This window comes from Pseudochaenichthys georgianus, chromosome 12 (assembly GCF_902827115.2).
Source record: "Pseudochaenichthys georgianus chromosome 12, fPseGeo1.2, whole genome shotgun sequence".
Lineage (NCBI taxonomy): Eukaryota > Metazoa > Chordata > Actinopteri > Perciformes > Channichthyidae > Pseudochaenichthys > Pseudochaenichthys georgianus.
The window spans coordinates 11,192,443-11,220,087 of record NC_047514.1 but is presented as its reverse complement, the minus strand read 5'-3'; the positions used below and the strand labels follow the sequence as shown (position 1 = coordinate 11,220,087).

The window sequence follows — 27,645 nt, the reverse complement described above, 5'->3', positions numbered from 1 at the left end:
GGTTATCAACATTTTTAACATTTGAGGATAAGCCAAAGATTATTTGCCATGCATGCAGAAAAATTAATAGTACATAATATCTTGCATTTGTAGACATTTATTTTTATTTTCTGCTTCTTTGCTGCATTTGCTTTCTTAGGGCTCTACTTTCTGAGCAAGCACTGGCCTTCATGTTCAAGAATAGTAGAAGAAGATTCGGCTGAGGACGGCTCATATCAAGGATCAACAGTTGACAGTATGATCCATTCAGCTTCTTTGACAGATTCAGATAACAGCAAACAAAGCCATGAGTTCCCTCTTGGAACGCCACGTTGTAAGCCTAAGGTGTGGCCGATGCCAAGCTGTGTCATTCCTTTTCACTGTCCTTTCTGATTAGTGTCTCCTCCAGTTTGTCTCTTGGGTGTTTGAGCAACCTCCACCCTTTTGTCTATGTCAAACTAACACATGACAGCAGCGTGTGCTGTGAATGTTCACAAGCTGAGAACCAGTTAGGTGAGTCTTACCATGGTGGGAACACATAGCACACTGCTTCAAGAGTTGGTGCTTTGGTATAATCTGCATCACAATTTCCCAAATGATATTTCTACATTTTTTTTAACATGACCCTAGTGACCTTCGACATATTCCAAGTACACAAGAAAATAGATTTTGTATATATGATGTCAGGATTAGACTTCTCATCTCATTTAAATCGACACCCTACACAAATATTATCAAGGATTAGTCAAGGATCAAGGATTGGTTTCCCTTGACAAAATTATCTTTTTAACAGATGAATCCTAACATGTTTAAATGTTGTGTGTGTCCACATAGCCCTTGCTAATGCCTTTTTTTCTCTGCTTGTGCTGAGGGTCCCCCGAACCCCTGAGGGTCTTGGTGCCCATACATTGTCCTAATGGCAATTTCTTTGTGTTTGTTTATATTTGCAAAAGTGAAGCACAACAAACTGAAATCGTTACTGAAGTGGGCCCAAGGCATTTGTATCCAAAATTGAGACTTAGATTATGAAGGCTTATTTTTGCTCTGTGGATATGTCATATCATATATCGTGTATACCTACTTCACATTGTGTATGTGTCAGACTCTTTCGCGTAAATGTTCATATGATGGAGTTTTTCTGTTGATTTGTCCTAGCACTCCAGACTCCGCCCACCCAGCCCTCCTCTGGCAGACGCCGGAGAGGCGAAGCAGCGCACCCGACTATTGGCCGACGGTTTGAGAGACAGCCGAATGCGAGAGAGACCTCGGGAGTACATGAAGCCGACTGTTTAACTTCAGGCTCTGTTTACCACACAAAGTCGGTTCACGTTAGGTAACCATGACCACATCGGGGTCCTTGGATCGAATGGAGCTCTGTGAAAGCCTCTTGACATGGGTAGGTGGACTAATATGAAGTTTGTGGGTTTAATGTCACTGACTGTCAGTTCTCCGGCTCCCCGGCGATGCTAGTAGGTAGCATTCGAGGCTACTGCTAGCTCGATAAGCTAGCGGGGGAAACATTAGCAGGCTAGAGGAAAATGACACGGGCTCACGTTGGTTACGTATGCAGGCCAGCTGTTTGCTGCTTTAGCTGCTGATGTGTTACTTGCTAGCCGCCAGGAAACCATTAACCAAGACTGTAATTTTGGTTCTAGCTCTTTGGTATAGCTCAATTATACTAACGCCCCATCGTATGTTGTAATGGTCGGATCAGACGTTATAAACGATGGCCTTGATTCAAAGCTTTATTATTGAGCATAAAACGCTTTAGCTCGGTGTCTGCTCTGAGGCTGAATTCCTTTCATTGTTGACCAATGTTTTATTATGGGCGCTTACTCTTCCCTATTGTTACCGACCAGAAATGTAAAATACAGACTAGAGAAAAAACATGCTACAAATATTAGCATGTTTACATTGTTGTATGCTTTGAGCACCACAAAAAAAGAGGGTCAAAGAAATGCTGATGTGAACATGATATCCAAGCAGATACAGACATTCACTGTTCTTCTCAGTAGAGATCACAGAACAGAAGAAGAGTGAGATAAACCCAGACATGTCCTAACTGTGATATAGGCTTATATTCAATGAATATGCAACAATAAGGATAACTGACATGAGTTACTAGGATATGTAAACTGAAGTGTGAATGCATTGATAGACATAACACGTGATGCAAACTCTGCATATGTTCCTTTATGTTTGCTCTACACATTACATAGCTGTCAGTTGTGTTGGCTGAAAACATTATGTGGTGCTGGTTTTGGTAGGGCAGCAAGTACAAGCAAGCTACCCTCCTCCTGCATAGTCATGTGCTTCCTGACGTGTCATGTAATCACACTTGAAAATCCATTTGTTGATTCCCTGAGAGGTAGCCTTTTAGCCTGTGTGTTTATTGTGACATGTATGTACTTCACTGTCGCATCCTGCTCTTGTTGTCATAGCTTGGCTTATGTATTCAACAACTCAAATTGTTCTTTCTTCATGTTCCTTGTAATGGTGTGGCTGGCAAACATTTCCCATATACCTGTTAATTGTGAAGTCACAGCATTGCGTGTGACGGATTGTCACTAAAACGCAGGAGACTACAGTACCGCCCTACAAAATAGCCCTGGTGATGTCTAGGTAACTGTTACTGCTTGAGGTCAATGCAAAAGGGGGTCATACACTGACAAATGCAAAGCCGTCTATTGTAATATATTTAGGCACAACTATACAACCACAAATATAACCATATGTCATCTTGCCAATTAACCTTTGATGTGACTTTTGAATTTGTCTGCAGTCAGCCAATGTTAATTTTCATCTGGTTGCTCAGTCTTGCATGTTGTATAATATGTCTAAGAAGATAATGAAATGCAAGTGATCAAATGATGTCTCATGACGTTGCAGTCACTTGACAAACATTATAAAAGTTTCCCTTTTCTTCCACTTGAATAGCATTTTATTCCATATTTTATTAATTTCAATTGAGCAAAGCTCTTAGCATGGCCCTAGCGGCACGATCTTGTCATTTGAGTTATAAACACACATGGTAAAGTACACTGTCACCTTGCGTAAGTGTTTCCACAAACTGGTAGGTGTGGGTTTCCTTTTCGGGAACTCTGTGCTCCCTATTTTAGTTTTGTATGTCTCTAGTGTAATTAAGCCAATATTTTCAAGGATGTGATTGTTATTTTTATTGCTCGAGTTCTGTGACTTATACAAATTGTAACCATTACGAATTTCAAAAATAAAAATAATCAGGGTTACCAGTATTTATTTTCTATTCAGTGGCTCTTTGTGTGATCAGCTGCCACACAATACTTGATATTACATTACTTATTGTGTGTGCGTTATCATGGGAAGTGCATTTTTATTTGACATGAAGCATTTCCTGACAGTTGGTTTTACAAATTGTCATTTTGCAATAGAGATATAGTGCACTATTCCCATTGTGAACGAGGCTCCTTGAGCTCATTTATGCTGAACTCCATTGGGCCATTTGCAGATTGCTATGGATGATGTGATCAAAGCACACTGAATGTAATCTGGCATGACCGTGGAAAATGAGCAAATCTTGCTGAACTAGAACCTGAAAATCCCTCAGATCACATGATGCTTTGTTTCCAGATGCATTGGTTTTCAATCATTACATTGCAGCTCCACTTAGGTCTGAGGACCAACAATACTTTGCAGATAAAATACCAAGATGTTCTGTGATAACCATCCAGTACACAACAAGTATGCATGTGCTGCTTAACCAGTGGTATGCCGTTTCAGTGACCAACATTAACAGCTACTGGTTCAGATAGATTACAACTTTTAAGAAATATTCAAGCCCTGGAGCTTTGAGCATCCATACTAATTAAGAGAGAATACAGAAAATATGAGTCCAATCGATGTAGTAATGGTGGTTGGCCCTACTTCCCCTTTGCAGTAAGTGCTTTTGCTATTAATATAATCATTAGAAGCTGATTGAGAGGTGATCACGATGATATACTGGACATGGGTTAGCCCAGAGCTTTCTGTAAAGTGTTCTCAAATTAAATTAGTGTTGATAGCCGCTATGAATCACATTACACTGTGGGACACAGGACAATGACCTTTAGCCTGGAGGTTTAGCACAAGGACTATAAAGAATATAGTTTGACATGAGTCTTCTTGGCACTGTATTTACCAAATGATTTTAATGGGTAACCGTATTCAGCCATCAAATGTTATATAAAAAACTCATGTCATTTAAAAAGTTTAACATTGTGTTGTTTTTATCTACACTTGAGATACAAATTTAAAAAAACATTCTTGCTTCCATAATCATGTTCATTTCAAAATCTTCCAACCCTAATTTAGCGGTGGGAATTTCAGCTAGGTTGACTCTTTAGCCAGTTACCTGTTATGGCCATCTGATTCTTGATCACCATTCAAGGCATCAAGAGTGACACAAATAACAAACCTCAAAAAGCACAATTCATAAACGTGCCATAATTGAAACAGGGCTAGAAAACAGGGGCTTCTTCCACATAGCCATTGCCATACATTGTCCCACACAGCATAAAGCAACTCATCAGCGCTGCTCCACTGTGGCTGTTCGAGAGACATCACAGGGGCATACGTTCTGTTTAAAGGCTTTGTAATCCAGTGGTATGTATACCACAGGTTTGTTGACCGAACATGCAGTCAAGCATGTGGAGCTTATGTGGCCATGAGAACCTATTTCTGCTTGGGAACAAAAGCAACAGAGCCCTGCTAAAAGGGGACAAAATACCGTTGTTCAGCCAGTGTACACTATCACACAGATTTGGATGTGTTGACCTCAAGTAGCTGTTAGATTAAAGATGACTGATTTGATGACTTAACTATTCGGCACCAGCAAAAAATAGCTGTTGGTAGTCCAAAATGACATCACACACCAGGCATGTTACATGTCAAGAGCCATCGATTTATTTTGTCCTAAGTTTGGCGTAATAACAGCCTTTAGAGAGCTGTTGTCATGATGCCATGTTGGGACTGTGGGTTGTCTGTGTGTTTTTGATTGCTCTTATTTTCTTTCCTTCCACCAGTTTCCTGCTAAGGGAAATGAGGCAGACCAAATGTTGCTGCGGTTGAGAGCCACTAACAAGTTTTCTACCACCATTTCTACCATGACGCTTGTCTCGTTTCAGCTAATTGATGTACTATGCCACTCTGGGAGAGACATATTTTGTGTAGTTGCAGTGTCCCACCCTGTGTAATGTGTAATTCAGTGTTGCAGACTCATGCTTACATGTTAATTATAGCACCTCTGACCAGTCCGAAATGCCAATTTGAGTCAACATTTTGAACAGTTTCATCACTGCTAGATAGGGCTGCTCGATTATGGAAAAAATTATAATCAATAATTGATATCACGATTATCAAAAACGATTATCCATTTACTTTGAAAGCATACATTTATTGGAGAATTTTTTTTTGAACAGTATGTTTTGAACAGTTGATTACCCTGAACTTTAAGTATGATTCAACTGAAAAACCAAAAAAAAAAAACAAAAAAAGTAATAATAACAAAATAATCGTTTTATTTCGATTACCGTACTTTTCGGACTATAAAGCGCACCTGCATATAAGCCGCAGCAGCTAAATTGTCCGTCTGTCTTGCTCTCGTTCTGTCTCTCGGTTCCATTTTTACTTTGGCGCGCTACCTGTCTCACTCTTTTCCGGCCTCCAGCTTTTCCTGCTGGAGCCCGCCGCTTAAAGGTGGCGGGCGCGGACCGGTCATAGAGCCCATAGGGTTAAAGGTGGTTAATTTTACCTGTAAAATCCATAGATTTAGGAGGTTCCCTAGTGGCCGTTAGCTGTACAAAAAAAATGGGGGGAAAAGTCAATAGAGTCTGGCTGCAGACCGCAGCAAGGAGGCGGATCGTATAGGGGCGGATCCTATAGGGGCGGATCCTATAGGGGCGTTTCCTAAAGGGTTATGAACCCCCCACGTATTTCTTAAAGGTATATGACGCTCTCTGTTTCTCATTTATTTGAATGCTTTGAATGAATCATAAACAAACTTTGAAAAATAATAATTATAATTAATTTGCATAAAGAATGAAGAGTATACAACCCACAGAGAAGACAAATTCATAAATTGTAGGCATATCATTTTTCAATGTTTGTGCAGTGGTAGTAATTATTATTCAAATCAATCAACTACGTTTTATGGAAGATATTGCTGTATATCATTTAACAACATGAGTAGAGGTTTCTGTACACCTAAAATACTGAAGTTTAAATTACTGTCCTGATGTGTATCATTCATTTGTTCATGTTGTGTCTGGTGGTAAGAATAATTAAAAAATATATACAGTACATACAAAGAGGAAAGTCTTTATTAAACAAAAATTGTATTGGCTGTTCTAATTATTATTAACCCCATCAGCCATTTTCATGGAAGGTGCCTCCAGCATCATAAAAACAGACAATTGTGTGTTAAGAAAAATGACATTACAATAAATATAAACATGCATCTCTGGAAAATACTATTACCGCTGTTTCAACTTGTTGTTCGGCCATCTTGAAAGAACGAAATGTGATGTGTCGCGAACGAACGACCCGGCTGCTTCTATAGTGTTTTTGAGGAGCTTTTTGATTACAGATTTGAAAACATCATTGCTTGCTTTAAAAGTAGCACAATTCATTTTGTAAAACCTTGGAAAGTATCTAGATATCCCTGCCCTAATGCCAAAAGTAACTGGCAACTGAATATGTGTCGCCGTTTGATGTCTATGTCTGGACCGCTGCGTAAAAAGGAGGGTTTCTGCCCCATTACTTATCTTCTTACTTCTATAAGGATAAAACACGGAGGACGGAGATCTCTTTTTGTCCCCCTCTTCTCCCCCCACTGCAGCCGAGCAGCTGATCTCAGAGCACGCTCCCCTCTCCTGCAGGGAGAAAAACTATATTTATATACTTTATATAGGTTGATAGAGTAGCCCCTTTTTTTATAGGTGTTGCTATCTGTTTAGTGTAGCGTGGTTCTACAAGCAAGTCAATGCATTCATTGGGTGGTATCAGAGAGTTACACGGGTCTCTAAATGCAATGAAAACAATTGGCCACAGCAAATAATTTATATTAAACATGTAATTTTTACTTTTGAATACTTCAGTACAAAGGATGTATTGAATAATTTAAGTGATATATATGTACACATATAAATCATTAGTCAAAACAGGGCTACATTTGATTTAATTAAAAGGTATAATATGTGGTAAACTGAAGAGCCCTTTGGGAGCCGAAAGAGCCGGCTCTTCTTGGTGAGCCGAGCCAAATGATCCGGCTCACCAAGAAGAGCCGGAATTCCCATCACTAACGAATGACTAGGAAATGCCCCTATAGGATCCGCCCCTATAGGATCCGCCCCTATACGATCCACCTCCTTGCTGCGGTCTGCAGCCAGACCCATCTCGAAAAAGTCGCGGCTTATAGTCCGAAAAGTACGGTACGTTGTTTTCGTAATCGTTGCAAGCCATAATCGGAATTGATTAAAACACGATTAATTGAGCAGCCCTACTGCTAGATCCATTCTAATTAAACACTGGATATAAACACAGTAAGGCAGCATGTAACCCTCTCTTCAAAATAACAAAGCGTCACAGGAAAGGGTGTTTTCTTCAATGCATACATTTGATGTGGGAGTTTACATTTTGCAGGGTTATTAGAGCGGATAAGGTTTTCTCAGTCTCTCACTTGTAAGCGATGTTATGTAATCAGGGGTATTGTTATGTGTTGGCTCTTGGCCAGTGTTTGGCTTTAGCTACTAGCTCCCCATAGATTGACTAAGAAAAATCATAGCTAACTGGAAAAAAAAGATTAGTAGGAATATGAATATGAATAATGCAGATATTTTGGGTCAGATGTCATCTGCTTGACAATTCAGTCATCTGAATGTTGTCATACACATAGTCACTCCGCAACAATGTAGGAAGCTTTGATTGAAACTTACTTATTGAAGGTTAGAAGATAATCGATTCTACATTTGTATATTTGGAATGGGTTTTTTGCTATTGAAATACGTTTTAATAAAGGTATACAAGATTCAGGGATCCACACTTAAGAAATGGTATTAGATTTGATGTCCAACAGCAATATCAAACATTTTGGTTATGTGAATTTATCAAGTGATAGTGTGGATGTTAGGCTCATGTTGCCTTCATGTAATGTGAGATGTGTCCTTAACTGTGTACAGTGTCAAGTGTCGTCCTGTTTACTGACCTCTGTCTCTGCCAACAATGATAATTAGGCTCTGAGCTAGTTGTCTGTGGCCTAACAAAGTGTTGCGCCATGTCCCAGACCTATGGAAGCTAATGTAGAGCAGTGGATCAAGCACAGTGAATTCACCTCTCCTTTTCAATGTGTTTATAACAGATACTGACATGACAGTGACACAGTAGTCGGAGAAGGTGTTGTTATGACTTGCGTCATGGTTATTTTAAGATTTGTTCTAGAGCAGTGCTTCTCAAAGTGTGGTCCGTGAGCGCCCCCTATTGGTCCGTGAGTATATGGGTAACATTTCACATTTGAAATTAATTAATCAATTTAAGTTTTCCGCACTCTCGCGGGAATATCTCCGCAATGGAGCAAGGTTAAGTTTCACTTTCGATTGCATGAAATAGCCCAGCACAACACCTTCATCACACATGTTGCCACTTGTTTGTACTATTTTCAGCCGATTTGTAATCTGTTCTAGAAAAACGATGTGTTTTTTGATATGTGTGGAGTTAGGTGGTCCGTGAGTGTTTATTTATTGGTTAAGTGGTCCTTGGTATGAAAAAGTTTGAGAAACACTGTTCTAGAGTCAGTCATTTAATAGCAGTGGAGACAACACCGAGCACATCCGAATATCATTGCCAACCCAACACTTAGTCACAACAACTTTCAATTAGGGTTATGTTAGAATTATTTAAAAAGCGTTGAACAATGTCAATATACTAAATACCAGCTTAAGCTTGACTCATTTCAACCCAGTTAGTGAATAAATGCTTCATAAATAATTGTACCTGTGTCCCCAACTCTCTCTCATACTATTTGGCTGAATCTTTTGTTGAGTGCTCCCCCCCTTAAGCAATGTAAAGAAAAGTGAATTTCAATCTCTACATATATCTCCTCCTGGAATTCCAACATTCCTGGTCTCAATTTCCCCAACTTTGTCATGTGGACTTTTGGCATGTAGACTGAAAAGCATTCCCTTATGTCTGGGCAACAGACTTTCATCATAGAGGAAACGCTGTAGAGAAGAATATGGAGGATGAAAAGAGAACAATGACACGTCAAGTCAGAAAGAAAACCGCAAAGAAATAATGATGCAAGACAAACCTGAGCAATGAAGATAAGCACTTGTGATAAAAGCAGAAGGTGTGAGCTTCCTACGTGTGACTGTATTTACTCATGTCTTCAGGGATACCATTACAATCCAATTTATGTAGCTTGTCAGGCAAAATGTTGCATTTGATAAATTAATCATTAATGTTTTTGCATATTACATATATAATTTGTTCCTGCACCCAGCACTCAACTTGTTTGTGTGTTTGTTGTGTAGATCCAGACATTTGGAGTGGAGGCTTCATGCAAGACAGTAGAAGAACTGACGGGCGGTGTCGTCATGGCCCAAGTGCTACAGAAAATGTAAGTTTTGTGGATAAATACGTTATCGGTTGTATACGTTTTTATGAAACTTCCTTTTCTTTCATCTTATTTCACATTGTTTCTTTCATTTTTCCACATTCATTCAATTATATGACACAATTATACACCAAATTAAATGTGAACCTAATAATTCGCTAATATGTAAAAAAATATAAAAACATTCAGTAGGTTTCCTTCCTAAACTTACAGATTCTGAAGTCTCCTTAAAGATAAAACTACTACACATCTAATTCCTATTCTATTGTTTGTCTTCATTTCCAGAGATGCAGTATATTTCAACGACGCTTGGCTTAGTAGAGTCAAGCCAGAGGTTGGGGACAACTGGAGGTTAAAAGTAAGCATAAGCCTTGGTTTTATTGGTATTTGTGCAAGGTTCAGGTTTGGTGAGAACCGTCTTTTTGTTATATTTTTTCTAATTTGCAATGTATGTTATGCTTCAATCAAGCTTGTGTAAATTGCATTTGTCTTTCTAATATCCTATATAAATTATCTCTTTTTTCAGATTAGTAATCTAAAGAAAGTTCTGAAAGGAATCCTCGAATTTAACCAGGAGGTAAGCAGAGCCAGTTGTATTTATTTTTGATTTGATCAGTGGCAAGCATCCCCATTATGTTAGCAGATGTGTTGCTAGAAGCGAAATATTATAACTGCCGAAACTGTTTAATCTTCTCTATTATGCATATTATGATTTATTTTGGTTATCAAAACAGCTTTTGTGTTCGTCTAGATCCTTGGCCAGCACATTAACGACTTCACGCTCCCAGATGTGAACCTGATTGGAGAACACTCTGACTCAGCAGAGCTTGGGAGGATGCTGCAGCTCATCCTGGGCTGTGCTGTCAACTGTGAACAGAAACAAGGTGCACATCATATATACTGTGGTATCTGAAAACAATGTTCTCTAATCTCCCTTTGTATTAAAGGGGACCTATCATGCGAAATGCACTTTTTGATGTTTTGTATACATAAATATGTGTCCCCGGTGTGTCAGGGAACTCACGCAGCGTCAGAAAATAAAACCCTCTCTCTTTTCCTCCGTACCCAAATCTCTAAAAACGGGGGTACAACGGAGCTGATCCAGATTTGCGTCCGATATGACGTCATATCGGCAATGCTGACCCACAGCACTATCGGAAACGTTGCTATCAGAAACAATGCCCGACTGTTCTGGACATAATATGGTCTGTGTTTACATTAGCATCGCTAACACTCAGAGCTAACCTGTACTGGAGAGAGCATGTGTGTGAAGAAGCAGGAAATAATAAGGAACTCACCTTGTGGTATAACCGGCAAGAGAGAAAGCCTTTGAGCTCCATACTGTTTCAGAAATAATCCTTGATAATCCATGATATGGCGTTTCATCACGGCAGTATCTGTCGGTAGAATCTCCCGCATAAGCTCCGCCCGTCTTTTTTTATCAATTTTCTTTAGAGCTTTATACCCAAAATCAGCACTTTTGAAACAGGAAGTGAAATGGAGGGATATGAGGCATGGCTAGAATGGGTGATCGGTTTGGTATTTTGAGCAAAACACTTCATAGACATGTTTTTTATATCTTTTTATATATCTGAGACCTATGCTGTTGCCTAAAAATAGCATGATAGGTGACCTTTAACACTGACCTCAAATGCCCCCCTTCATTCTGTCCCTTTCTCTCTGTTCTCTAGAATACATCCAGACCATAATGATGATGGAGGAGTCGGTGCAGCATGTTGTCATGACAGCCATCCAAGAGGTGAACTTTCCTGTTTATTACAATGATAGATTAATGATGAGAATAAGGCAAGATTGGTCATGTATATTTTTCCAATTCAAACTACCAAAAATCAACTACAAATCAACTTAGATATGTCTACTGATGGAAAATAGTCCTACAACTCTGAGTACTGAAGTTTTGTTAAGTTTTATTGTGTTTTTTGTTGTTGTAACATCACACAAAATAACAGCTTTACATATATTTTGTGTACAATTTATTTTTGAAATTGGCAAGTTTCTGAGCAATAAACTTGCAGCTAGCTTAAACCTAATAATAATAATAATAATGCATTTTATTTATGGGCGCCTTTCAAAACTCTCAAGGACACCTTACAGAGCCACTTCTATTCTTGTTTCAGGCAGCATATTTATTTCTGTCTTTATTTTAATGTATGTTTCTTCCAAATATTAACCTGTTGTTGTGTGTTCCTGCAGCTGATGAGTAAAGAGACGCCGGTGTTGGGGGGCAGTGACTCGTATGTGGATCTAGACAGACAGGTATGGACACTTTGTATAACCTCACTGTGATGCCTTTTAAAGCATGTCTGTTTTAGACAGATTCACGAAAGATATTTAAAGTTTAAATATAAATTCCCTGCTATAGACTTCACTTTTAGATTAAAGTCACAAGCCAAACTTTGAAATTGCACAGACACCTTTCGTGATCGTACACACAGTATTCACTATAACTTGTGACCTAATACATTGACCCAGCTGTCCTCCACAACTAATGTTCTACTTTTTGGACACATACCTGTAAAAGAGCTGGGCGTACAGGGAACAAATAGCCTTAGCAGGAGCACTGTGCTTTTTGGTTTCATTTCTGTGTATAAACTGCCTCAAAAACATCTCAGGGTGATCCATCTTTTCTTCTGTGTTTTTATTTGTTGTTTCTTTCTGTTCTCAGCTGAAGAAGACAGCAGAGGATCTGAATGATGCTTTGTCTACCAAGGAGGAGATCTCCCAGAGGTGTCGTGAGCTGGACATGCAGGTTGGTGTTATTTTGAACGCGGCTTGATCTCTGTTCTTGTACATCCTAGCACAGTTTGCAGGTACTCGCGTCACGTTTCTGACCTAACCAGAAATACAACACACCCCCAGATAGGAACTATTTTGTCTTTGTTTGCTATTGTTAGGACTCCTGGTCAAATGTATAAATAGCCTTGATCTAAAATAGTTGTGTCAGCAGGACAATGCAATTTGAAACTGAAAAGATGAATGAGCCTTATGTATAGTCAGGAAAGTAGTTAATGGGGCTCAATGCATTCAGTGTGTCCACACAATAACATTGCATAACACCTTTACCCAAGTTTTCTTTTTACTTTTCCTCTATATTTGGTAACGTTTTCACTATCTAACTGGTTTTGTTATGTACTTCTTATATCTAGTTTTGGTTACGCTTTAAAAGCAGCACCCTTCTTTGCATGATTTGCTTTCTACTGATTAACCTTTCTTGTACCCTCCTAAATCTGTCCTCGTCAGATCATTTATTTTTAAATTGAATTGTGATAATCTGCTGCAGAAAGAGAGAAACACCCTATATCTATATTGAAAGCAGATCATAGTGAACTATTAACTTCTCTTTATTTTCTGCTAATGACACAGTAATAAAAAAGAAAGAAATGGAGCTGCAATTTAAAGAGTCGCCTGCTCTCCTGTTGTTTTGTATCCTGACTTTTTCCAACACTGTGCCTTGCTTTAAAGGCCCTCCATGTCCAAGAGGAGCGTGATAGACTGAGGTTAGACTATAATGAGCTAGAAGAGAGGGTAAATCTAAACTTTCTTTTTCTTTCTGTCTCTTTTTTCCATCCATGGTGTGTGGTGTGTCTAATAGTCCTGGATTTCTTTTCAGTCTGCTTGCACCGGCATCCCCCTTTAAGAATCCTGGCTCTCCTAACTATGTGTGCATGTGTGTGTGTACACGTATGTGCACAAGTGTTTGTGCACACGTCTACACACGTGGTCCTCTCAGGAAACTTGTGTGGGTGTGTCAGTTGTCACCCCTTCACTAATTATCCTCTGCCTTTTTACCTTGGTGTGTTTCATTGCTTTCCCACAGCAACTGTAGAAACTAAGGGGGGGACACAGGAGGGTCATTTCTTGGCTAAACTGTTGAAGATATGTCACATTTTTACACAAACTGTGTTTTACTCAGATGTGATGTTAATATATATATATATATATATAAAAAAGGAAAAGGATCTCTGGTTCTTTGGTTAGCAATCATCGAGCAGCACAATTGCTTGTAGTGTAACTCAAAATTAAGTATGTATTTTATTTTTTTATTAGGTTAACTCCCACCCCATGTTTTTTAACTGTTGAGATCATAACGCTAATGGTATACAGGCTTGTTGCCGTGAGAGCATTTTCAAAGGGGTGTTAGATCATCGAAAACACTTTCAATGTAACAAACATTGAAATGGAATCCATCTTTCACATAGAACTATTCAACAACAAGACATAGATGTGCTAGTATGTCAGAAGAAAAGGCTAATGACATTTATTTGTATTCACATTATTTAGATTTTATCCAATTGATCCTGGCAAATTCTTAAAGGGTTGAGAATCTATGGAATGTGCTAGCTTTACATGCCTGGTAAATAGGTGTATTTATTTTTAAATAACCTTGCCTAATCATGTTACAGCTATATTTCCTTATAACATATATTAAGATAAGTTCATATTTTGAGTGTTAGTAATTAATTAGCGCCACATTTAAAACAAACAATTAAAGAACTGCCTCTGCTTGATGCCCTGTCTGTCACATTGAGAAGGCAACATCAAACCACATGTCGCCCTCTCTGCTATGCTGGAGTTTGTTGGTCTGCCCTGTTGAAGTGCGTTTGATGTATGCTTGCTTTATTACCAGAGTTCATGCTGCAGTGATTTAATAACCTTTGGAATTCTTGTACAGAAATTCTACATTTAAGTACCTTGACATATATTGTTTGAAAAGTAACTTATTCCCATGTTCTGCCTCTCTTCTCTCTATCTTGAACATTCTTTCTTTCCATCCTTCTCCACACCTCAAATGCACCATCCTTCTTTTGATTGTGACCTTCACCTTTCCTGTTTCCAAATATCTTTCTTCTCCCTCTCCATCCAATCTGTGTATCTCACTCCTGAACTATCCTCTCTGTCTTTTCTTCTTATTGCACTTCCATTCTGTGCGCTTCCTTCGCCCTCTCCCCTCCCACAGGTGGCAGCGCTGCAAGAGGAGAAGAGCAGTTTGCTAGCGGAGAACCAGGTCCTGATGGAGCGACACAACCAGTCTGACTCCATCGAGGATATAAACAGCCCTGCAGGACGCAGACACCTCCAGCTGCAGACACAACTGGAGCAGCTTCAGGAGGAAACGTTCAGGTACAACTTGCTGGAAATAGAGTGAGTTTCTCGCTATATAAACAGTGAAAGTTGAAGTGACTCATGCTGACGTCAAAATCTAGGTTGGAGGCATCAAAAGATGACTACCGGATCCGCTGTGAGGAGCTTGAAAAAGAACTCCTGGATGTGAAGTCGCAGAATGAAGAGCTTTCGTCACTGGCTGACGAAGCCCAGTCGCTCAAGGACGAGATGGATGTCCTCAGGTAAGACACGGATGCAAAATGTTGTCCGTTTAAACTACCTAAGGAGAGTAAACTGAACAAGAGAAGGGATTCCAAAAGCCTGTTGGGGATGGCTAGGTAGAACAACAGGGGATGACGCAAGGTAATGAATGTTTTGTTGAACCACTACTATCCTGTTATTTCAGACTGCTGTTGTTACAGGTGTGTTGCTACACAAACAGAGCGTTAGCAAAGCTGCCACCTCTCCTTTTCTTTCTAAATGTAAAACCAGTGTATGTTGATTCCCTCCCCAGGCATTCATCAGACAAAGTGTCAAAGCTGGAGGGCACAGTGGAACACTACAAGAAGAAACTAGAGGACATGGGACTGCTCAGGAGACAGGTACAAAGACAGTAGTAGCAACAAAACAAATGTTGGCATGGTCCTGTCTGATGCCCACTTAATGTTGCTTTGGTGGTACCTGAAAGCTTGTTAAAATCCACCTAGATGCTTTTATTTAATATACATTGGTTCACTTTGTCATCATTTGGATTGTTCATTTCCATGTTGTTAATTTATTATTATTATTATTATTATTATTATTATTTAAAAAGGTGTAATGTAAAGCCCCCTAAGAATTATTTTTAATGTGTGATATTGGGCTATATAAATACAATTGGATTGATATATGTATTGTGTTGGAGCTATTCAACGTTCCCTACAATGCTTTGCAGAGTGTCCATTGATGAGTCAGAGACATAGTTAGGCTAACAGAAATATGTATCTGTCCGAGGTGTCCGTTCTAAAAAAAATTATATTTCTTCTTTTCCAGATTAAGCTTATAGAGGAGAAGAACACGGTGTTAATGCAGAGCAACGTGGGTTTGGAAGAGGAGCTACGGAAAGCGAATGCCACCAAGGGCCAGCTGGAGACGTACAAGAGACAGGTATCAAACCGAGAGCTGAACTACACGTGCAGTTATCATTATCTATATGGCCCCAAGCTGGGCGATATACCCCGATTAATAACCACACACACACACACACACACAAACTTGTCAATTTTTGATTGAATGCTCTTTCTCTGCACAGGTGGTTGAACTTCAGAACAGACTGTCAGAAGAGTCTAAAAAGGCCGACAAGATGGAGTTTGAGTACAAACGCGTCAAAGAGAAGACGGACTCTCTCCAAAAAGAAAAAGATGTATGTACCACTCACACTATAAAAGAATGACCCAAAGGCTGTAAACACTTTGAAATGCTGCAGTTTCAAAAAGTAGTTCAAGGACAGATGAATTATGTTGGACAATAGGGATTTTTATTTCAGACCCTGTACTTTTCCCCTCCCTCACACTGTTTCTGTATAAGTTATCACACATGTGTCCTCTCCCCTGTAGCGAATGCGTACAGAAAGAGACTCTCTCAAGGAAACCATTGAAGAGCTACACTGCGTTCAAGCCCAAGAGGGACAGCTTACATCAGGTACAATTAAAAGCTATCTAAAGAAGAGTAGCTGAGCTTGTTCTGTTAAAGCAAAGTATAATCTACTTTTTCAAACCTTAACAGTTGGGTTTAATCTTTCATAATGTTTTGTTTTAGGTTTGTTCCCATTGGCCAGCAACGACGGTGATTCACTGGCGGCGGAGATCACTACCCCAGAGATTCGGTATGAATTTAGTTTTGTTTCCCTTTTGGTTATTAAACAAGAGAAGGTAATCATAAAGAGTTGTTGATTGACTACATATCAGATCATCTAATGTTTTTATATTCTGCAGGAATGCAAGTAAATGATTGTAAATATTGTGCTCTACAGAGGAAGATATACCACATCAAAGTATCACATCTGAATTTCTGTGTTAAGAAGTACTGTAGGCTTTAGGTTTTTAGGACGCATTTCTATTTCGCTTCATGTTGCTATTTGCATGCTAAACAGAAGTCAGTGAAGATGGAAGGGATAGGAGATGTAAGAGACAGATGTTGCTGATCTTGCGTGCCTGCTCCCCTGGCGCTTTAAGGCCTTAAAGGAGGAGTCCCTCTAGCGAGTTATGTAATAGGTGTGCGAGTTACATCAGCCTCCCTGCTGCTTTTCAAGAGGGCTGGGTTTTCCGCTGGCAGTATACTATGCCTGGATTGTTTTTCCAACACTCATGAAATGAAGACAAATATGGATTTACATTTGAATCCTTTAAAAGCTACTTAAACATGATTTAAACTATCTAAATCTAGACTAATCATTACCCTGGAGAGGTAGAGTAATGAAAAGCTGTTGTGCCTCAGGGTGATGACATATCCCGCAGGCTTTCAAAGGTTTAAGTGGGAACATTGAGGATGATTCATTCTTATGTATGTCTGTTGCTTGTCAGTTAATCATCCAACAGTGAGAATGAAAATCTGGCGTAGGCTGGGCCTTTTTGACAGATTAAACTCGTCGCTTTCATCCGTAGCATCTGGGATTGATCTCTGCCCGTCATTTTACTGTAAACCATGAAACAGCCAGGAAAACAGCTGGAGTTAAAGCAATTCCCTCAATCTACTGCAGAGTATGAATAGCAGCTCAGCTGGAATAAACCCAGTCCTGTTGCTTTAATCAGTCGTGTTAGACCTGGGCTAACCTTAGCTAGCAGCTGTGAGTTCATCTGGAAACATTTAGTCAGATCTGCTCGGGAGTTGGCAGCCACGCCCTGAAAAACACATTTCAGGACCCAAGAGACAGACTGCTCAACACTGTCCAAAACAGATTCAATTGTATCGGTTTGGTAGATCGATTATAAGAAAAAAGTATCTCAAATATTTCTACCTTCCCTGACCTGAGTGCACAGTTTGTCTTCAGGAAACAGTCAGTCACTCGGGGGAAGAGTCATATATTTAGCTTTGCAATGGAAGTGTCTTCTTAGGGGGCATCTCTAACATGTTTAAAGATCTAGAGATGCCCATAGAGACCCTTGAAGTACTACAACAGCAATACAAAAGTTGTGTTGCTTTTAATGTTTTGAGTTTTATTTGACTGAGCCAACAGCAGCTTTTTTGGTAGTAGAATGTATCAAATGTCCCCAATGTGTCATGTTATATGCACTGATGCTACACAGTTTGTGCGTAAACATTATTCCGCAACAGTTATAATTAATAACGGAGAACATCGGTGGCTTCTGTTTGTCTATCACCATAACACAGTGTTTCTCAAACTGTTTCATGCCAAGGACCACTTAACCAATACAAAAACACTCACGGACCACCTAACTCCACAAATATCCAAAATTACATCGTTTTTCTAGAACAGATTACAAATCGCCTGAAAATGGTACAAACAAGTGGCAACATGTGTGATGAAGGTGTTGCGCTGGGCTATATCATGCAATCGAAAGTGAAACTTAAGCTCGCTCCATTGCGGAGATATTCCCGCGAGAGTGCGGAAAACTCAAATGTATTTATTTATTTGAAATGTGAAATGTTACCAATATACTCACGGACCACACTTTGAGAAGCACTGCCGTAACAGATTGAATTCTCACTGACATAATGAGGGTTGTATTGGTTGGTGAGTACATGTCTATAACAACCAAAATGTGCTTGCTTCAACAAAGTGAATTTTTTGAATTGACACTGTCCAATGTGTTTTCCCAGAGAACATCTGATTCGTCTGCAGCATGAGAACAAGATGTTGAAGCTGGCTCAGGAGGGGTCGGACAACGAGAAGATTGCGCTGCTGCAGAGTCTGCTGGAGGATGCTAGCAGAAGGAAAAATGAACTGGAGACGGAAAACAGGTCAAAGGAACAGCCAGATTCATGCAGCCTAGCATCAGCAGCACAAGCAAACACAACTTGAAGCTGAATCCTTATTTTGTATTCTCTGTTGTGCTTAAAATGTAAAACACAGAGCAAAGATAAAGCCTTTTGATGTGTTCATGTAGTTTTCAGTGCCACACTTCCCAACTGGGCTGATTGTGTTTCCCTGTGTGGGAACGCGGATCAATCTCACACAAAGATTTTCTCTGTCTTCACTGGAATTTCAGTCAATGACCTTTGAGCCAGCAACAGGCCGTATGCATTGCTGTGTTAAAGCCTTTTGTGTTTTTCATCTAGGTTAATCAATCAGCGTCTGATGGAGGAGCAGAGTCAGGTGGAGGAGCTGCAGAAGAATCTTCAAGAAGAGGGCTCCAAAGCAGACAACGTAAGCAATGAAATGTTTGTTCTGCATTGTGGCAACTCATCTCATATCAGTGGAGATGTTGGCGGCCAAAGGGTCAGATTCCCATCATACCACACTGAAACAAAGATGGCGCACAATACTGCAGTATACAGCTCCTCCTGAAGTTTTGATGTTTTATTTTAAAAAAATAACCCATTTGCATCTAACTCTTCACAAGATAACCATACATAATATTAACCATTGCTAACAGATTGTATTCTTTGTTTTTCTGTTTCTGCTCTTTTATATTGTATTATAGCCATGATTCGTCTGTATGGCATCAGTATATTGATTAAATAAGAAATAAGAATATCTTAAAATCCAACTCTGTTTTAGTTTGTATTAACACTGTGTTTCATATTTGAAACATAACAAAAACATGTTTTTGTTTTTGTATTGCTTTCTCCTCTGTCTCCTTGAAACCAGTTCCTAGTAGGGGGCTGGTATTTAGGATTGGACCCCCCAAGAAGGTTTATGTGAGAGAGAGCGTGCATGCATCAAACACCATCTTTCTTTTTCTTGAATTAACCCTGATTTAAAATGCTACCAACCCTTTTTTTCTTTCGTGGGTTTTGGGGGTCAGTTCCTGCCATCAGTTGATTCTCTCAATATCAACAAAACACTTGTATACAGTAGTAAATAAGTTACTTTCAGCCACTTCCAGTGTTTTATACACGCAGTATATTTTAAAATACACAAAACGGATTACTACTTAAAGGTGGGGTAGGTAATTCACTTCAGAAACACTTTTTGTTATATTCCATGGAATGCTCTTAACATCCCGATAGCAATGAATATATTAAATGCTTTGACAATAAATACATACAAAAATGTCATCTCTGGAAGCTGTAGTAGGCTACTGTAAAAAACATGTATTTTCAAATTCTAGCGCATTCGAGCTGGTTTCTCCATTCTTACCTACCCTACCTTTAACAGTGTATATAACTACCAAAATGTGTAAAGGAAACTTTTTCTCATGCACACATCAAAGGTGAACAAATATCATAACATTTAGAATATTCTTGAAGAATGTATGTAAATTAAACTGAACACTTTTGTAAACGGATGTTTTTTTATCATTTTGCTTTTCAATTCATCAAGAATTTTATTTGAAAAATTGGAACTTTTCCTCGAATCTATGGTCACGCAGTAGGGCTGCTCGATTATGGCAAAAATCATAATCTCGATTATTTGAGTCAATAATTGATATCACGATTATTAAAAACATCAATTTGTTGAAAAGAAAAATGTGAACAGTATGTTTTTAACAGTTGATTACCCTGAACTTTAAGTATAACTCAACTGAAAAAACAATAATAATTTTTTTTTTTTAATAATAATAATAATACAAAAAGTATCGTTTTATTTCGATTACGTTGTTTTCGTAATCGTTGCAAGCCCTAATCGTAATTGCGATTTAAAATACGATTAATTGAGCAGCCCTATTACACAGGCTGAGTAACATAAACAAATTCTCAAAAAAAACAACATCCACATTTGACAGGTCTGTGATTTTTGCCAATCAGTACAAATAATGTTTCTTTTCAAATAATGCTCCCCCTGTCAGACTATAGTAAGTATAACTTTGTGATTCCTGCCAAGTTCCTTCTTTAAGATATTAGGGCTCAGTGTAACAGCTCAGTGTAGTAAATGTGCACTGTGACAAAACGGAACACAGTGTGATGCTAATGGAGGTTTTCTTAACGTACACATTTTTAGAGAATGAAATAAGAACTCCTAAATATCATCAACGCAATCTGTATTTAGAATCATGACTACATGCATTTGATACACTGAGTTGTTGCACACATGTAATAGTGACTCTTTTCCTAGCTAGGTGTCAAGAATCTGCCTTTTGAATCAGTCCTCTGGCATCCTCTACGTGTGTATCCTCTTTATAGCGACACACCTTTCCTCTTTCCTTGATGCCTTCTGATTTCTTGTTTAGCGATTTGTCTGCAATCAACTGATTATAGATCAAAAAACATAAAAATTAACCAGAACTCTCCGCTTATTGTAAATATTCACTGTGATTATCAATCTGTGAATTCATGTTTGGTTTGAAGTCTCCACTGATTCTTTTGAGTAATTCAAGGTCACGAATGTTTCATAATTCCACATTTTCCAAGCATTCATCGGTTGTAACCTTCCCTCTGTTGGATGAGAGGGGACATGTGCAGGTTCTTGTTATATTGTGGTGCTTTTGATTACAACGTTTACGGGGTCAGTCTTCAAAAAATGAAGAAGACTGATATTTGCTGCAACTCCTGCATTTATCCAGCAGTGTCTCTGATTGTATCTGTGGGTTGTATAGACTGGAATATTACGTTATTAAACATATCCTTTTTTCCCCCAGTCTTCTATCCTGAAGAAGAAATATGAGGAGCACATGTAAGATAACATACATTTAATTAAAAAGTTCATATTTATAATAAGACAAAACGAGGCTTGACATTGTTTCTTTCTACTCTTCATCAGGGAGAAACTACGGGAGTTGAACAACGAGTTGCTGAAGAAGAATACATTCATCGACGAAATGGAGCCTAAATACAACAGCAGCTGTGAGTTTATATTCTTATTTTTCACCTCTTACCATCGGATCTCTTATTTTGAATGTTTGAACTTGATTTAATGTGTGGTACAGATCAAACACTGAGACATTCAAATGTATTCTTCAATGCATATCAAAAGAAAATCAGGATTACACTCAGCCAAAAATGTGTAAATGTCTGTGTTGTTGCCTCAGCCCAACGAGTGGAGGAGCTGGAGGAGGCCCTGAAGAAGAAAGATGATGACATGAAACAGATGGAGGAGAGATATAAGAAATACCTGGAAAAGGCCAAGAGTGTGAGTTTACTTTGTGAATGTGAACTATGTTTTGCACGGAGTATTGTTACTTGTGATGCTTGCTGTAGGTGTCGTTCAACAGGAGCATTTATGTGAGTTTGATTGAATGTGTCCTCTCCAGGTGATCCGGACCCTGGACCCCAAGCAGAACCAGGGATCAGGTCCAGAGGTGCAGGCCCTGAAGAACCAGCTGCAGGAGAAGGACAGGATGTTGCACTCTTTGGAGGTAATCCAAGTTGTTAGAAAAGTTGAATAGTCTGACAAGAAAACCGACGAGCAGCTTGTGGGGTTAACAACCAGTCCCCTCATAGATAACCAGTGTTTTGTAGCTTCAAAAGCCCTTGCATTTCTTAATGTTGTGTCGTGGCGTTTCCTCCAAACAGAAAGAGATGGACAAGACAAAAAGCCAGAGAGATTACGAGGAGAAACTGATTGTGTCAGCCTGGTACAATATGGTAAGAAAAACCTCTTACTGCCTGAAGTCTTAGAACTACTGTCCTTTTTAAATTGTGGCTCACATTAATGACTTAGAAAGAAGTGTAATAATTCACTGAAATCCATAACATTAAAGTTATATAGTACCACAATGATTAGTACATTAAGCCATAAGTTAATTATTTGATTAATGTAATTGCCACACATTTGATGGTTCCAGTTTCTAAAAACGGAAAATATAGTATCTTTGGGTACATTTAATGATGTCACATTGTGCCCTATGATACTGTGATTTTGTGAGCATTTTTCACAGTTATCTAATGTTTAATTTAATTAAAAAGAAACTACATATGGAATGCCAAAAAAAAATCTTTGTAAATGTACTGTTATTTTACAATACCCTTTGATGTGTAGGCCCAAATCGATGAAACAAAACATCGCAACTCATGCAGGAAGGCATTTCAACCACCAGAGGGCAGCATATGCTTTTTTATAAGCCTCACAAACAATGTGTTGTCTGTTACACTTTTGATCAATAGCTATTGTTCATATGATGTTGAATTGTTACTGATATTTGTTCGAGCTAAATTGTTTCTCGTGCATCAAGTTTCTTGCACCAATTGTGACATCACGTACGACATCTTGTTTTACCGATAGTGACCATTACATTTATAATGAGATGACTTCCTCTGTTCCTCCTCCCAGGGCATGTCTCTGCAGAAGAAGGCGGCTGAAGACAGACTTGCCAACACGGGCTCGGGTCAGTCCTTCCTGGCCCGGCAGAGACAGGCCACCAGCACTCGCCGCTCATACCCCGGCCACGTCCAGCCCGCTACCGCCAGGTAGATGGCAGCAGGGGGCAGACAGATACTGAGACAAACTACCTTACAAACCCCCCGAACTCACATACAGTAGATGTGCCTTTTCTGAGGCACACTATTTCCATTCATTTCTAATGGACGTTCTTATTTTCCTGCATTCTCCCTATTGATTTTCTTCTTTTCCTTCTTGATCAGATCCATGAGGTAGAGATGCCAGACAAAGATGCCCAAAAAAAATCTCCCACCACTTTTTTTCCCCCTTAACTTAACAGTTTTTATTCTGGCTCCTGTGATGCCACGCTCCTTCCCTTTTTAACTAATCAGCATTTTGATAGGGTGTTACTAACCACTGACCCTGTGCTCTGTGGCGACCTTTGTCCTGGCTATTGCATCCTTTGGAAGTTATTGTCATTTTTTGTTTTTACGGAAGCGCTCTGCCTGTTCATTCAGTATTTATGCACATCTCTACCTGTCACATCACTTAAGGTTCATTGTGTTTCTTAGCCTGGAGTTGACAGATGTTCTGTTTCTGATGTAGCTTTCAATCAGGCGACAGCTATTCTCATTTCTCATATGTCATTGTTTAAACTGTGTTTTTCAAATGGAGACGACTTGCTCTTCTGCGGCGTCATTATGTCTATATTGTTTTGTAACAAATACATTAAGGAATAGGAAGATGAATTGTCATCACAGAAAAGGTTTCATTTCAGAGGAATTGTCTAAATGATCTCTAATGGGATTTGAAAGTGACTCCTTCAGTTGGTGAAGTTTTTCCAGGAGTCACAATCCACAGCTCGTTAGATGTTGGCAAAGTACAAGCTAACTGTGTTTTCATTATCTTCTATTAAGGAGCCACCATTGTTCTAGGAAAGGCACATACCAGCATTTACCTGATGTGCCATAGTGTTAACTTGAAATATATATCGCAGTATTTGGTTCATGTTATCTTTGGAACACTGCCGGCGCGCCTCCTCACACTACACACGGAGAGAAATGAGATGAAGGGAAATCTAGCCTTGACTTCTGGATGCTTGCACTGTTTTGTTGAAAAGGGATTTAGTCTGGAGATGATCCTGTATGCCGATAATATAACAAAGGGAGGATGCTGATTCAGTGTAGCTCATTGAAGCAGACTGACTTCCCCCGTCATTAAAGATAAATGATTTGCTCTCATAGTAAAAAGGCTGTTAAATAAAAGCACTGCACACTATGTCAATTTAAATAGGAATCTTGCATTGGTATGCTTGTTACTGTCCTTTCTTTAACTTATTTATCTCCCCCCTGCATTGTCCTTGTTTGCTCTAACATTTTACCATGATTTTCTTTGAAGGGATTAACCCCGTTTGTTTGCTGTGTATGTCTTTGTACCAAGGCCAGATTCTAATCTAGCACTCCCCGCCGTCTGACCGTTATCTCTCTTTCTCTTTCCTCCCTCAACAGCAATGTCACTGCATGACTGCCACACCAATGAGCTGGCCCAGCCTTGTGTGTGTGTCCTAGCCCGGCCCGGCTCTGGCCTACGTTGGCCCCGGGCCGGGCTAGGCAGAGGCACACGATGCATGAATCCTCGCCTTGCATGACTTTCGCATAGACTCATGCCAGGGAATAACCAGCACCCCCGCAGCAGAGCATGAGCACTAACAATACGCTGCTGTGTCATGCGTTGTAACCTCCACACAAGCCCAGAGGCGGCAAGAAATTCAACTCCTTTCCTCATTTCCCGCTCCTTCTCCTCATGCCCTTTACTCTTTATGGACATGTTTGCGTCTGCTCCCTTGTTACAATTCTATTTCTGTTACAAATACCAACAACAGGGGCAGAATATCGCAGTACAGTCCGTTTACCAGGCAGTTGGTTAGGTTTGCTGGCTGCTTCAGGATACCTCAATGACATACTTTCACATAATCTGTTTTTCATGGTTGAAGAAGAGTCTACATCTGCATGTGAGAGATATCTAAGAGGTGTAGCTTGCAAATGTATCACAAAAAAAGCTCCCCTTTAAACTTCTAAGTGTGTATCTCCTGCAATGCCCAGCCTCTCGTTGCTGGATGGCATCTTTAGAGTGGTTTTACCTCAAGTATTAGGAGTAGCGTATAGGGCATTACTGTGCTGCCCTGGAAGCTGTTGGACTCTGCAGTAGGAACATAGGATGGCAAAATAAGTATTTGTATCAAGATGAATAACATTGTTACAGATATGCGTTTATACAAGATAAAAGCCCCCGTTAAGCCTACTTATAATTTATTTTTAGATTGCATTCAACATCTCTCGATCGTGGCTATATGTCGTCTATGTTATTTGATCAAGTAGCAAATAACCTGCACTCTAATGGAGCCAAAATTAAGAGGCTCTGCTGGCGGTGCATTTTGTCACACTTGTAATACATTACCTCCAATCATTTAACAGTACTATTGCAACTTAATGAAAATTGGCATCAAATTAACGTATCAGTATTCCAGATTGTATAAAAGTATGTTGACAAATATGGCGAGAGATTGGACCTAAGGAAATATGCATATTACAGGAATAAGTGCATTTTTCAAATGAGAGAGATGGTTGGGTCCTCATATTTTAGTGCCTTTGTTTAAAATGTGACGTATTGAAAAAAATAAATAAGACTGGCTGGTCGTTTTAGGACTAAAAGCATTAAGGCTATTTTATTGTTGAAAAGAGGGAAGAAATCAATTCTCGTCTACTTGATATATTTCTTGACAAACACTCAAATGAACCAGGCTGATTGGGGCTTTTCTTCTCTGTATTTTAACCCATTGTACTCATACATGTTATATTGTGTAACCTTGATTTAATTCATGCCGTGCATTTTTATCTTAATGGCTTATTTATTATTTTGCCGCTTGTACAGCAGTGTTGTTACATTGTTTTATATCAGCAGTAGTATTTTATCATCACTTAAACTGTTACAATGGATGTGAAGTTTCCATACAACTTCGAGATACTGTTAAATACTTGTCTTATGCAACGAAAGGAGGATGTGGTTTGAAAAAGTATTTTTCTCCAGAAAATGACATAAAGGTTGTTACATTATCTGCGATCAGTGTAAAATGAGAACATGGTGCAAAGTTCCATTCACCTCTAGTCTTTTCAGGAAGTCTCGTCATGTTTGAAAAATGTTTTCTTGTTAACAAAAAAGCACATTTTTACACTTTTAATTCACATACGACCCTACAAATGATTTTATTTTCCAGTGTTTGAGCCACAGCAACAACGATGGGGTTGATGTTTGAGAAAAAAGACAGATTAGCTGTTGGGAATGCATTAAAATGAAGCTAGCTTAGCTGTTCGGTCAACTAACCTTACAACAACAATTTAGCTTCTACATTTGGTCATCCCTTAAATTAGTTTCTGAAGTAGAGTGGAAAAACATTTGCAGTGTGAATCCAGTTAGGTAAAGATGTGATGTTTTTATTTGTCCAGTTCTCTACTTGTTTCTGTCCAAATCTGTGTTTTGTAAACCATTTGCCATTAAAATCCAGTTGTAAGTTATATTACACACAACTCTTTTAACCGTCCATCCCCATGAGTCATTGGTTTGGTAATAAATCTGTATATAATGGAACACATCCACATTGTGGTTGACCTGTTTAAAGTTATATCAGGGATTTTGTTGTCCTCTTTAATCCCTCATCGAGCCAACCAATGTATGTTGTTGCTTACGTGTGTCGGTGTATATACCGAATATTTCTTGCAAATATTTAGATACTGGGTGACAGATTATCACAAACTGGAGGAACTAGCTTCAGAAGACAGCCAGTTAGCACCACTTTCAGACATTTTAACTCAATAAGGAAGGAAAAGGTTATGTACTGTTTTAGCTATAACTCCAAATCTTTCCTTGATATTCATTTTTCAGAACAAAGTACTGAGCAAAGATTGCAATATTCTTTACAAAACCTGGTCATATCGTGGAGTATTACTTACATGCCCAAGCTAAAATGAGTACCCGGTGTTCCCTAGTGTTACTTGACTTGTATTAGAGATGGAACAAACATGAGGTCAGAATTTTATCACCACGCGTGCAGTGTTTGCTGTATTTTTTTACTCATTGGAAATCTTTTCTTTACATATTGAAGTAGCAAATAACCTTCCATTTGCTAAGTTTTATATTGCTTGTATACAAACTACACTATGTACATACTAAATGTGGCGATAGTAGAGGAGGTGTCTTGATGTGATCGAGAAAATGAAACTTAAGTTACGTAAGATGGATTTCATAAAGCATCTGTCTCATGAGGGCCTATGGATGATAATGTGCTTCCTACACTGCTAAACTTGGAAATGTCATTGTAAATAAAGCTTGTATAAAACAGGCCGCTTGTCTGTTTTTATTTTCCAAATCATGATGACCAGATTCTTGTTATCGAATAACACAAGCATTCTGAATAGTTTTGTTTTCTTCACAGGTTTATACG

At 39.0% G+C, this 27,645-nt stretch overlaps 1 protein-coding gene across 4 annotated transcripts; it reads left to right on the top strand.

The window, feature by feature from the left end:
- Window positions 1-1,178: 1,178 nt before the first annotated feature.
- hook3 (hook microtubule-tethering protein 3) lies at window positions 1,179-27,543 on the top strand. 4 transcript variants are annotated; one of them, XM_034095416.2, is made up of 25 exons: window positions 1,179-1,375; window positions 9,522-9,607; window positions 9,890-9,962; window positions 10,131-10,181; window positions 10,356-10,488; window positions 11,296-11,363; window positions 11,819-11,881; window positions 12,291-12,374; window positions 13,088-13,150; window positions 14,583-14,746; window positions 14,830-14,970; window positions 15,243-15,330; window positions 15,761-15,874; window positions 16,020-16,130; window positions 16,324-16,408; window positions 16,526-16,592; window positions 18,548-18,688; window positions 19,007-19,094; window positions 21,469-21,503; window positions 21,591-21,673; window positions 21,859-21,959; window positions 22,081-22,185; window positions 22,343-22,414; window positions 23,100-23,236; window positions 24,656-27,543. In XM_034095416.2, the coding sequence occupies exons 1-25, from the start codon at window positions 1,319-1,321 to the stop codon at window positions 24,669-24,671; spliced, it is 2,226 nt and encodes a 741-aa protein (XP_033951307.1). In that variant the 5' UTR covers window positions 1,179-1,318; the 3' UTR covers window positions 24,672-27,543. The 4 variants fall into 4 exon arrangements, with proteins under 4 accessions (XP_033951307.1, XP_033951308.1, XP_033951309.1 ...); XM_034095417.2 differs by having other exon boundaries at window positions 23,411-27,543; XM_034095418.2 differs by lacking the exon at window positions 13,088-13,150.
- The last annotated feature ends 102 nt before the right edge of the window (window positions 27,544-27,645 follow it).

Coding starts and splice junctions, on each gene's coding strand:
- hook3 (XM_034095416.2), top strand. CDS start 1,319: ATGACCACATCGGGGTCCTTGGATCGAATGGAGCTCTGTGAAAGCCTC. Junction 1,376..9,521: donor GTGAAAGCCTCTTGACATGG/GTAGGTGGACTA, acceptor TTTGTTGTGTAG/ATCCAGACATTTGGAGTGGA. Junction 14,971..15,242: donor GACGAGATGGATGTCCTCAG/GTAAGACACGGA, acceptor TTCCCTCCCCAG/GCATTCATCAGACAAAGTGT.